The 12,186-nt window shown below is 40.9% G+C and overlaps 1 protein-coding gene and 1 pseudogene across 6 annotated transcripts in view; one reads left to right on the forward strand and one right to left on the reverse strand.

The window, feature by feature from the left end:
- Positions 1 to 12,186, forward strand: part of MRC1 (mannose receptor C-type 1) — a 118,968-nt gene that overhangs the window by 102,206 nt on the left and 4,576 nt on the right. For all 5 annotated transcript variants that reach the window (XM_081553685.1, XM_081553686.1, XM_081553687.1 and 2 more), the window contains one exon: positions 1,848 to 1,997. In XM_081553685.1, the coding sequence (XP_081409811.1) occupies positions 1,848 to 1,997 (150 nt within the window). The remainder of the gene's footprint in view (positions 1 to 1,847; positions 1,998 to 12,186) is intronic.
- Positions 9,019 to 11,510, reverse strand: LOC145531408 (repressor of RNA polymerase III transcription MAF1 homolog pseudogene; annotated as a pseudogene). Its single transcript, XR_014072407.1, has one exon. The product of XR_014072407.1 is annotated as a repressor of RNA polymerase III transcription MAF1 homolog pseudogene (transcript).

A 12,186-nucleotide genomic window follows, 5' to 3' on the forward strand; every position in this document is an offset into this window, starting at 1 on the left:
CCACAGGACTGGAAAAGGTCAGTTTTCATTCTAATCCCAAAGGCAATGCCAAAGACTGTTCAAACTTCCGTACAGTTGCACTCATTTCACATGCTAGCAAGGTAATGCTCAAAATCCTCCAAGTTAGGCTTCAACAGTATGTGACCCAAGAACTTCCAGATGTTCAACCTGGATTTAGGAAAGGCAGAGGAACCAGAGATCAAATTGTCAACTTCTCTTGGATCATAGAAAAAGCAAGAGAATTCCAGAAAAAAATGTACTTCTGCTTCATTGACTATGCTAAAGCCTTTGACTCTGTGGGTCAGAATAAACTGGGGAAAATTCTTAAAGAGATGGGAATCTCAGACCACCTTACCTGACTCCCAGAAACCTGTATGCAGGTCAAGAAGCAACAGTTAGAACTGGACATGGAACAACAGACTGGTCCAAAATTGGAAAAGGAGAGCACCAAGCCTGTATATTGTCACTCTACTTATTTAACTTATATACAGAGTACATCATGAGAAATGCTGGGCTGGATGCAGCACAAGCTGGAATCAAGACTGCTGAAAGAAATACCAACAACTTCAGATATTCAGACGATACCACTCTAATGGCAGAAAGTGAAGAGGAACTAAAGAGCCTCTTGATAAGGGTGAAAAAGAAGAGTGAAAAAGCTGGCTTAAAACTCAACATTCAAAAAACTAAGATGGTGGCATCCAGTCCTATCACTTCATGGCACATAAATGGGAAAAAAGTGGAAATAGTGACAGATTTTATTTTCTTGGGCTCCACCATCACTGTGAACAGTGACTGCAGCCATGAAATTAAAAGACACTTGCTCCTTGGAAGAAAAACTATGACCAACCTAGACAGCATATTCAAAAGCAGAGACATTCCTTTGCTGACAAAGGTCCTGATAATCAAAGGTATGGTTTTTCCAGTAGTCACATATGGATATGAGAGTTGGACCATAAAGAAGGCTGAGTGCCAAAGAATTGATGCTTTCAAGCTGTGGTGCTGGAGAAGACTTGAGAGTTCCTTGGACAACAAGGAGATAAAACCAGTCAATCCTCGAGGAAATCAGAACCAAATATTCATTGGAAGGACTGATGCTGAAGCTGAAGCTCCAATACTTTGGCCCCCTGATGCAAAGAGCCGACTCACTGGAAAAGACCCTGATGCTGGGAAAGATTGAGGCCAAGAGGAAAAAGAAATGACAGAGAATGAGATGGTTGGACGGCATCACTGACTCAATCGACTTGAGTTTGAGTAAGCTCTGGGAGATAGGGAGGGACAAGGAGGCCTGGCGTGCTGCAGTGCATGGAGTCGGAAAGAATTGGATACAAGTTAAGTGACTGAACAACAATGCAGATTCATTGGAGTCAGTGATATTACAGTGATACAGTCTTAACATATGGTTGAATTGGACAGTGACAAAGTCCTAGAATTCTACCTAGCACTTAGTTACAACATCAATGTCAGTTACAGCTAAGATGGTTTTATAGGGGCAAGGATCCTAGAAAATGAAGAGTGTCCAGAAGGAAGACTCACTTTGCAAATTATTTTTGGGTGATCTCTTTGGGGAGCTTACTAGCATCTTTGTAGGTATCTGTAGATCTATATTCTTAATTATGAATGTGATTGATTGCTGTTATACCAAAATACCTTCTATTTAAATATTTTAAAAATAATGATAAAGTAAAAAGAAATCTCAGTAATAGAAACAGTAGATCTAAATGATTGCCATTAGGGCTTTTAAAAAAATTGTAACAGATGATGAAAATTTTCTTAATTTTTAATATTTTATTCTGTGTACTACAGAAGCTTCAGATCTTATTTTATTTTAAATATCTTTTTATTAACAGAAATCCCTGCCACTGAACCCCCACAGCTGCCTGGTAGATGCCCTGAGACAGAGCACTCAGCATGGATTCCTTTCCATGGTCACTGCTACTATATTGAATCTTCATATACAAGGAACTGGGGCCAGGCTTCTCTGGAATGTCTTCGAATGGGTAAGTGCCACATTTACTGTCAGAAAATTCCACAATCATATACTCTACATTATCATGATAATAGTAGCCCTGTATGTTAAAACCTAAGGAATGTAAGAATATCTGTCTTTTTTGCCTTAATAATTCATATTGTAACAGAAATGTTAACATCATGCCCCTTAAATGCAATTTCTAACATTGTAGCCTCAAAAGATTAAAGAATTCTGGTATGGAAAGCTATGATTTGCTGAAGAAGTCTTTCTTACTTTCTGCCCTAATATTTTAAATCGCTAGGAGTATAATTCAGAGTGTTGGATTCACCTTTTATCACTAATCAGCTCAGGCTTCACAAGTGCACAGGAACCATTTTGCTTTGCCATGAACAGAAAAGCATTTAGATCTGGTTATCTTATTTGTGAATAAATATGAAAGAAAATTCAAGTAGACCTGACAAAAGTGGAAAGTTTCCCTTCTAATATAAAAATATCAAATAAAGTGAACTTTTCAGGGTACGTTAATAAATTTACTTACTTTAATCCCAATAAATATTTTACTGAATTATTTTGTTACTGAAGTTTGTTTATGCCCTAAGTCAGGGCTCTTTTTTCAACAGTGGTGAGCAAGGGTTACATTCTCATATTCTTCCTGTTCATTCAAAAGTCAGCCTGGAGTTTTTACCACTTTTTTTTGCTTTTATGTCTCATTTTTTCTTCAGTTTTATTGAGGTGTAGTGGACATAAAATTATAATACATTTAAGGTATACAAGGTGATGATTTGATACATGTGTTTGCTGGGAAAGGATTCCTACTGTCAAGTTAACACAACCATCATATCACATATTTACTTTTTTTCCTTTTTTGGTAAGAATACTGAAGTTCTAATCTCTTACATCATACAGTGTTATCAACTATAGTCACTATATTATACAGATCCCAAGACCTTATTTACCATATAACTGAAGGTCTGTACCCTGTTTCTCCCACACTCCAAGCCCCTCACAACCACCATTCAACTGTTTCTATGAGTTTGACTTTTATTTAATTCCACATATAAGTAATACCATGTAGTACTTGTTTGGCTTACTTCCTTAAAATAATGCCCCCAGGTTGATCCATGCTGCTGCAAATGGCAGGATTTCCTTCTTTTTTAAGACTGAATAATATTCCATTGTATATACATACTGCCTTTTCTTACCCATTCATCTGTTGATGGATATTTAGGTTGTTTCCACATCTTGGCTATTGTTAATAATGCAGTAAACATGGAGCGCAGATATCTTTTCAAGATGCTGATTTCATTTCCTTTGGATATATACTGAGAGGGGGGAGTGCTGAGAGTTGTATCTTTAATTTTTTGAGGAACCTCCATGTTGTTCCAATTTATATTCCCACTAACCGGGTTTTCTCTTCTCCTCATCCTCTCCAGCATTTGTTATCTCTTATCTTTTTAATAATAGCTAGCCTAAGCAAGTGTGGGGGTGATAGCTCATTGTGGTTTTGATTTGTATTTCCCTGATGATTAGTGATGTTGCACACCTTTTCATGTACTTTTTAATCATTTGAAAGTCTCCTATGGAAAAAAATGTCTATTCATGTTCTAAGCCTATTTTTAAAATTGAGTTATTTTTTTTTTGCCATTGAGTTGTTTAAGTTGTATATTTTACATATTAAAACTTTATTAGGACATGTGGTTTGCAAAATTTTTTTCCCATTCAGTAAGTAGTATTTTAATTTTGCTGATGGTTTCCTTTGCTGTACAGAAGCATTTTAGGTTGGTGTTGTGCCATTTGTTTATTTTTGCTTTTTTTTTGCCTTTGCTGTTAGTGTCAAATACAAAAAATCATCACCAAGATTAATGTCAGGGAGCTTATTGCCTATATTTTCTTCTATGATTTCAGGTCTTACATCCAAGTCTTTAATAATTTTGAGTTGATTTTCCTGTGCAGTGTTAGTAGTGGTCCAGTATTATTCTATTTCACGTGGCTGTCAGTTTTCTCAGTACTACTTGCATGTAATAATTTTTTTTTTTAATCCCTTCACTTTAAGCCTATGTATGTCCTAAAGTTGAAATGCATCTCTTGTAGACAGCATATAGTTGGGTCTTTATCTTTTTTTTCCTCTTCTTTTTCAATCTATTAGGCCACTCTGTGTTTTTTGATTGGAGAATTTAGTCCAGTTACATTTCCAGCAATTATTGGTAGGCATGGACTTAATATTGCCATTTTGTTAATTGTTTCTGTCTGTCTTGACCTTCCCTTTTTCATTTCTTCCTCTGTTCATTTCCTTTGTGCGTCGATGGTTTCTATAATGATATGCTTAGATTTGTTTCCTTTTGTATATGTACTATAGGTTTTGTGTGGTTATTATGAAGCTTATATGAAACATCTTATAGTAGTGTATTTAAAGCTGGTAACAACTTAACTTTGAATGTATGCAAGCACCGTATATTTCTACTTCCCCCCACCTTTTATATTTTTGATGTCACCATTTACGTATTTTTATATTGTGTATACAATAACAAATTATTGTATTTTTACTTATTTTTAATACTTTGTATTTTAACCTTTATACTAGAATTACAGATGATTTACCTACCACCACTATATCAGAATATTCTGGATTTTCCTACATATTTACTTTAACCATTGAGTTTTATATTTTCAAATATTTTCATATTATCAATTAGAGTCCTTTCACTTTAAGTTAAAGAATTCCCTTTGACATTTCTTATAAAGTGAAAGTTGTTCAGTTGTGTCCGACTCTGCAACTACATGGACTATACAGTTCATGGATTCTACAGGCCAGAATACTGGAGTGGGTAGCCTTTCCCTTCTCCCGGGGATCTTCCCAACCCAGAGCTCAAACCCAGGTCTCCCACATTGTAGGCAGATTCTTTACCAGCTGAGCCAGAAGGGAAACCCAAGAATACTGGAGTGGGTCAGTCAGTTCAGTTGCTCAGTCGTGTCCGACTCTTTGTGACTCCATGAATCGCAGCACACCAGGCCTCCCTGTCCATCACCAACTCCCGGAGTTTACCCAAACTCATGTCCATCGAGTCGGTGATGCCATCCAGCCATCTCATCCTCTGTCATCCCCTTCTCCTCCTGTCCCCAATCCTTACCAGCATCAGGGTCTTTTCCAATGAGTCAACTCTTCACATGAGGTGGCCAACTATTGGAGTTTCAGCTTCAACATCAGTCCTTCCAATGAACACCCGGGACTGATTTCCTTTAGGATGGACTGGTTGGATCTCCTTGCAGTCCAAGGGACTCTCAAGAGTCTTCTCCAACACCACAGTTCAAAAGCATCAATTCTTCGGCACTCAGCTTTCTTTATAGTTCAACTCTCACATCCATACATGACCACTGGAAAAACCATAGCCTTGACTAGACGGACTTTTGTTGGCAAAGTAATGTCTCTGCTTTTTAATATGCTATCTAGGTTGGTAGCCTATCCCTTTTCCAGCGGATCTTTCCACCCAGGAATCGAACCAAGGCGTCCTGCATTGCAAGCGGATTCTTTTACCAACTGAGATACCAGGGAAAAAAATAAGGCTATCAGGGAAAAAAATCTATTGGTGATGAACTCTTTCCAGTTTTATTTGTCTGGAAAACTTTTTATCTCTCATTTGATTCTGAATGACAGTTATTCTAGGTAGAGTATTCTTATTTGGAAACTTTTATCTCTAAGCACTTTAAACGTATCTTCTCACTCCCTCTGGACAGCAAAGTTTCTGCTGGAAAATTTCTTCATAGTCTTGCAGGGGTTGCCTTGTGTGTAACAAGTTGCTTTTTTAAGAATCTCTCTTTGTCTTTCATTTTTGACAATTTAATTGTAATATGTCTCAGTGTTGGTCTCTTTAGATACACTGTATTTGGTACTCCTTATGCTTCCTGGATCTAGATGTCTGTTTCCTTCTGCAAATTAGGACAATTATCAGCCATTGTGCTGTGCTGTGCTAAGTTGCTTCCGTCATGCCTGACTCTTTTGTGACCCTATGGACCATAGCCCACCAGGCTCCTCTGTCCATGGGATTCTCCAGGCAAAAATACAGGCATGGGTTGCCATGCCCTTGTCCTGGGAAGGACCATTTGGAAGCTTTTGGTCCATCATTTCTTCAAGTACTATTTATGCCTCTTTATCTCACTCCTCTCCCAGGACTCCCACCATTCAGACTGGATAATCACATGCTTGTTGATTATTTCTTTTACTTAATCAAATTCAGTTTTTGGCTTCTCCAGTGAAGGTTTCCTTTCAATTATTATAATGTCTTAACTCCAGAATTTTATTTTTAAAATAATTTCTATCTTTTTATTAATAGTCTCTATTTTCAGTTCAGTTCAGTTCAGTCGCTCAGTCATGTCCAACTCTTTGTGAACCCATGAACCGCAGCACGCCAGGCCTCCCTGTCCATCACCAGCTCCCTGAGTCCACCCAAACCCATGTCCATCGAGTCGGTGATGTCATCCAGCCATCTCATCCTCTGTTATCCCCTTCTCCTCCTGCCCTCAATCTTTCCCAGCATCAGGGTCTTTTCCAATGAGTCAGCTCTTCGCATCAGGTGACCAAAGTATTGGAGTTTCAGCTTCAACATCAGTCCTTCCAATGAACACCCTGGACTGATCTCCTTTAGGATGGACTGGTTGGATCTCCTTGCAGTCCAAGGGACTCTCAAGAGTCTTCTCCAACACCACAGTTCAAAAGCATCAATTCTTCAGTGCTCAGCTTTCTTCACAATCCAACTCTCACATCCATATATGACCACTGGAAAAACCATAGCCTTGACTAGACGGACCTTTGTTGGCAAAGTAATATCTCTGCTTTTTAATATGCTGTCTAGGTTGGTCATAACTTTCCTTCCAAGGAGTAAGCGTCTTTTAATTTCATGGCTGCAATCACCATCTGCAGTGATCTTGGAGCCCAGAAAAATAAAGTCAGCCACTGTTTCCACTGTTTCCCCATCTATTTGCCATGAAATGATGGGACCAGATGCCATGATCTTAGTTTTCTGAATGTTGAGCTTTAAGCCAACTTTTTCACTCTTCTCTTTCACTTTCATCAAGAGGCTCTTCAGTTCTTCTTTACTTTCTGCCATAAGGGTGGTGTCATCTGCATATCTGAGGTTATTGATATTTCTCCCGGCAATCTTGATTCCAGCTTGTGCTTCATCCAGCCCAGTGATTCTCATGAGGTACTCTGCATATATGTTAAATAAGCAGGGTGACAATATACATCCTTGACGTACTCCTTTTCCTATTTGGAACCAGTCTGTTGTTCCATGTCCAGTTCTAACTGTTGCTTCCTGACCTGCATACAGGTTTCTCAAGAGGTAGGTCAGGTGGTCTGGTATTCCCATCTCTTTCAGAATTTTCCACAGTTTATTGTGATCCACAGAGTCAAAGGTTTTGGCATGGTCAATAAAGCAGAAATAGATGTTTTTCTGGTACTCTCTTGCTTTTTCAATGATCCAGTGGATGTTGGCAATTTGATCTCTGGTTCCTCTGCCTTTTCTAAATCCAGCTTGAACATCTGGAATTTCACGGTTCACGTACTGCTGAAGCCTGACTTGGAGAATTTTAAGCATTTCTTTACTAGTGTGTGAGATGAGTGCAATTGTGTGGTAGTTTGAACATTCTTTGGCATTGCCTTTCTTTGGGATTGGAAGGCAAACTGACCTTTTCCAGTCCTGTGGCCACTGCTGAGTTTTCCAGATTTGCTGGCATATTGAGTGCAGCAGTTTCACAGCGTCATCTTTAGCAATTATTTCATACTTTCTTTTAGTTCTTTAGACACTTTTTCCTTTAAGTTCTTTAAACATCTTTACCATAGCTGATTTCAAAAGTCTTTGTCCAGTAAGCCAAAGATGTGACTTTGTTCAGGAAAAATTTGTATTGGCTGCTTCTTTTCTTGGTATGGGTCATATTTTCATGTTTCTTTGAATTTCTTGTAATTTTCATTGAAAAATATGTGTTTAAAATAATAAAATAAGCAACATTGGAAATAAGTTTATTTCTACTCTACAAGGTTTGATTTTGTTGCTGTTTGTTGTTGTTTCCTTGTTTAGTAATTTTCCTTCATAAATTCTATAAAGTATATATTCTTTCTCATGCATAGTTACTGAATTCTCTACCTAGTTAGTTTAGTGGTCAGCTAGTGATATGAACATATTTCCTTAGTACCTAGAACCAATAAGATTTCCAGGTTTTACTGAGGAGCTCTGTCTGAAGACATGCCTTCAACATTCATACATGAAGTTTAAAACTCTACCTTAGCCTTCACTTCCTGCTTGTGCAGACCCTCAAGGTCAACCAGAGGTGAAAATGTAGAGACTTTTCAGATCTTTTACGGGCATGCACATAGTCCTGTGCATGTACACACTCCAGTGCATGTCTGTGGCCTTCTAGATTCCCAGGAATAGTTCGGTGCTTCTTAAAGTTCCCTATGGACATTTTACTCCACAGTCTTTCCTTTTAGCTTTTTGGTTAGCTTATTGTTTCCCTAAAATGTTATCACTGCTTTGGGCAGCTATATGTTAGGTTATTGCCACTGTTAATTTTTGACAAATTCCCCCAAGGAAAATGCTGTTTACATTGGATGAGCTTTGAGTTAGTTCAAATTAAGGCAGGTTCTGCCAAGCGAGTTTTTCCAGGGAACTGTCAGAGATCAAATAATGGAAATTCTTTGAGAATGTGACTTGGAAAGAACCCCAATCCCATTCTGACTTTCCCAGTGTCTTCTTGATTTCTGGTCTTCAGTGTGATTTTGAGGCTTTTGGCTTTTAAGGCAATCACAGAGCTAGGGATAAGGCTATGGGATTAGGACAAGTTAAAACATCATGAAGCTCACTTTGCTTACTGAGAGTCAATCATTTTTCTTGACTAAATACTTCCTGGACTGTTACAAGCTGTTGGTTAACTTTCAGTGTTTTGAAAAAGTTGATTTGAAAAAAATTTAGTGTTCTTATTGCTTTTGTAGGGGAGAGGATTTTAAAGGATTTTCAAAGGTTCTTACTCTGCCATTCATTATGATGTCACTTGAAACCTTTTTTTTTTTTTAAGTCACAGAAACTTTTATTGGAAACAAACCAGCTGCAGCAAAGTGACACTCAGTGCACGCTGCCCAAAGGGCAAGGTGGGGACCACTTGCTGGGTCTCCGGCCCTTTAGGCTGGAGTGTGAAGGCCCAGGCCTGACCCCACACAAAATACAAAAATAAACTCTGCGGTCCAGCTGCCCCTGCCTGTGTCAGTTCGTGAGCAGAGCAGTGACTCTTCCCACCAGGTCCTGTGCTGTCTAGTCCAGCCACAGTGTGGGCAGCAGCAACCTGTGGGGGTGAGTGGACAGCCACAGGCTAGAGCCAAGGGTGAGGCAGGCATGGCCTGGGGTGGGCTGGTGCTGTGGCAGCGCCAGGACCTGGGCCCTCAGGTGGGCAGGTCCAGGCACTGTTCGAAGCTGGGTGAAGCTAGGGCCTCTGTTTCTCCTCTTCACATACAGATCACCGGGACCCTGTCCTCTTCCATGGTTCCGGTCTCCTCGGGCCCACCCTGCCTGCCTCCACCTCCACTCTCTTCCTCCTCCTCCTTCTCCTCTTCTTCCTCCCCGAGCTCCAGGTCCAGCTCGTTGCCTGCCTCCGAGGGAGTGTAGGTGGATCCACTGATAGAGCGGCAGCTGAAGAAAACAATCTGTCTCGGCCGCTTGTTGTAGAAGTAGTTGAAGGACCAGAGGCTGCCATCTTCCCCGAAAGGGTCTGAGTCCAAGTCTGGGTTGCAGCTGTAGATGTCACATTCAGCCAGGCAGATCTCCTCATCCACTGCGTTCCACAGTTGCGGCTTCAGGGCCTTGAAGTCCTCCCGGATGGCTGAGAACAGGCTGCAGTTGACTGCGTTCGCCACCCAGTTGAGGCTGGGCTCCCGGCTGAACTCATGGCTGCGGGCTGTGCTGAAGTCGTAGTCCAGCCGGAAGGACTCATTGAGCGTGGCAATCAGGTAGAAGAGGGTCTTGCGGCTGCACTTTTCGCTGAGGGGGCCCTCATCCTCACCACCTTGGCTCTTACTCAGTCTGCTGGGACTGAGGCCCGAGGTCTGGGGTGGGGACAGTGCCTCCAGCACATGTGGCTGGCCCTCCTGGCAGAACTGCTTGAACACGTGCTTGTCGTCACCCGCCATCTTACACGATTAGCTCTCAATCCTGCCAATGATGTGTGCATCTCCCGTCTCCACGGTCAGCTGCGAGTTAAGGTCCTCGAAGCTGGAATTCTCCAGCAGCTTCATGTCCTCGGGGAGAGGTCTGTGCTCCAGAAGCTAGTGCTGCCTGCTTCTGCCGCGCTCAATCGCCGGGCCAGACTCCGCAGGGTCAGGCCGATGGGCGTCGGTGCGGCTGAGAAGGCGGGGTGGGCCGCGCGGGCTCCTCAAGAACGGGCGGAGGCGCCCTGGCCTCCGCTCCGGCCTCACTGTATTCGGGAAAGAAGCTCCGCAGCGACGTCCCATTACTCCCGGCCCTGCCGGCCCCTGCGGGCTGCCACCGCGACACAGCCTCGCCCCTCCACGGCGCCCTACTATCGCGACCGACCTGTCCGCCGACCGCCACAGAGGGCCCGAGCAGGCGAGCGAACGACCTCTGCCTCCCCGAGCCGGACAACAAACGTCTGCCAGGCCCGGCCCCACGCGTCTGAATGGAAACCTCCTTTTTTAAATTAAGAAATGTTTTTTCTTTTATGTTGCTAAGTATTTTTTTAAAAAATTCTTGGCTGTGGATATGTGGAAACTTTGTTTTCAACTGTAGTTAACTATGTTTTCCTATAAAAAGAATCACTGACATTCATCAAAATATATCCCATATATATTGAAATGGGATGGGTATCGTCTATGAAATATATTTTTAAATAAAATATGAAATGATGCAAAGAAAATAGTCAGCAAGTTCCCAGTAATGTGGGATGCAAGCAATCATGCCATGACTTTGCCCTCCACTATCATTAAGATCTTGAAAGATCTTACCCTCTGGACTTTTAGATTCCTTTTTTTTTTTTTTTTTTATAAATTTATTTATTTTACTTGGGGGCTAATTACTTTACAATATTGTAATAGTTTTTGCCATACATTGACAAGAATCAGCCATGGGTTTACATGTGTTCCCCTTCCCGAACCCCCCGCCCACCTCCCTCCCCCTCCCATCCCTCTGGATCATCCCACTGCCCCGGCCCCGAGCCCTTGTCACATGCATCGAACATGGAATGGTGCTCTGTTTCACATATGACAATACACATGTCTCAATGCCATTCTCCCAGAACGTCCCACCCTCACCTTCTCCCTCAGAGTCCATAAAATTGTTCCATGCATCTGTGTCTCTCTGTAAAATGGAGTAACAGTAGTACTAACTTAATAAGGTAGTTTTAAAATTTTAGTGAGATCATGTTTGTAAGGTCCAAAGCAAAATGTGTGGTAGAAACAGCCTAAATATATTTTAAGTTGTTATTATTTAAAATTCTATAATTTTACAATAAAATACAGTACTGGCAGTGAAGCAATCTTTGACTGGGTATGTTAGATGCTATAGTATCCAAGCAGCCTTTCCGTTTCCTGTCTTCTTTTTGTACAGTCCTATACATAACAGCTGGATTAATACTTTTATAGTGCATGCATCATTCTGCTGCCTAAAAATCTGTTTTTTAATCGCCACATTACCCTAAATACCAGTCTCCTGCCATCTGCAGTGAGACCTAACCCAAGGCTTTTTTCACCCATTGACCCGATTCATCCAGCCAAACTGAGCTGTCTATCAATGCTATTCATTTACCCAATAGATTGCCTTATCTACCTCCCTACCTACCTTTCTATTTCATATCTTATTACTATAAACCCAACACGAAGAATTCCATGCATCTGTGAACCACTTCTATGCTTCCCTGTCTCTTTATTTATTTTTATTCTTCCTAATCTCAGAATTATTTTCTATTCTTTCTACTTGAAATCTCATGCTCCCTAGTATTTCTAAATTCTGTTTCTTGCATGCTTCCTTTAAATAGCTTCCCCTAAAACAAATCTTCTCCCTGTTTGACATGTCAGTACCTTTTTATATTTATTTTCTTTTCTAATACACATTTCTTTATATGCTCAACACATTCCTACTCACTGAACCATAACCTTCTTAAGGTATTCTGTGTTCTACTCATTTTTGTGTATCCTTCAGTAAGTTGTCCAGTGCTTGTACACA

The sequence above is a fragment of the Giraffa tippelskirchi genome, chromosome 13 (genome assembly GCF_054371585.1).
Source record: "Giraffa tippelskirchi isolate mGirTip1 chromosome 13, T2T-mGirTip1v1.2.pri, whole genome shotgun sequence".
Lineage (NCBI taxonomy): Eukaryota > Metazoa > Chordata > Mammalia > Artiodactyla > Giraffidae > Giraffa > Giraffa tippelskirchi.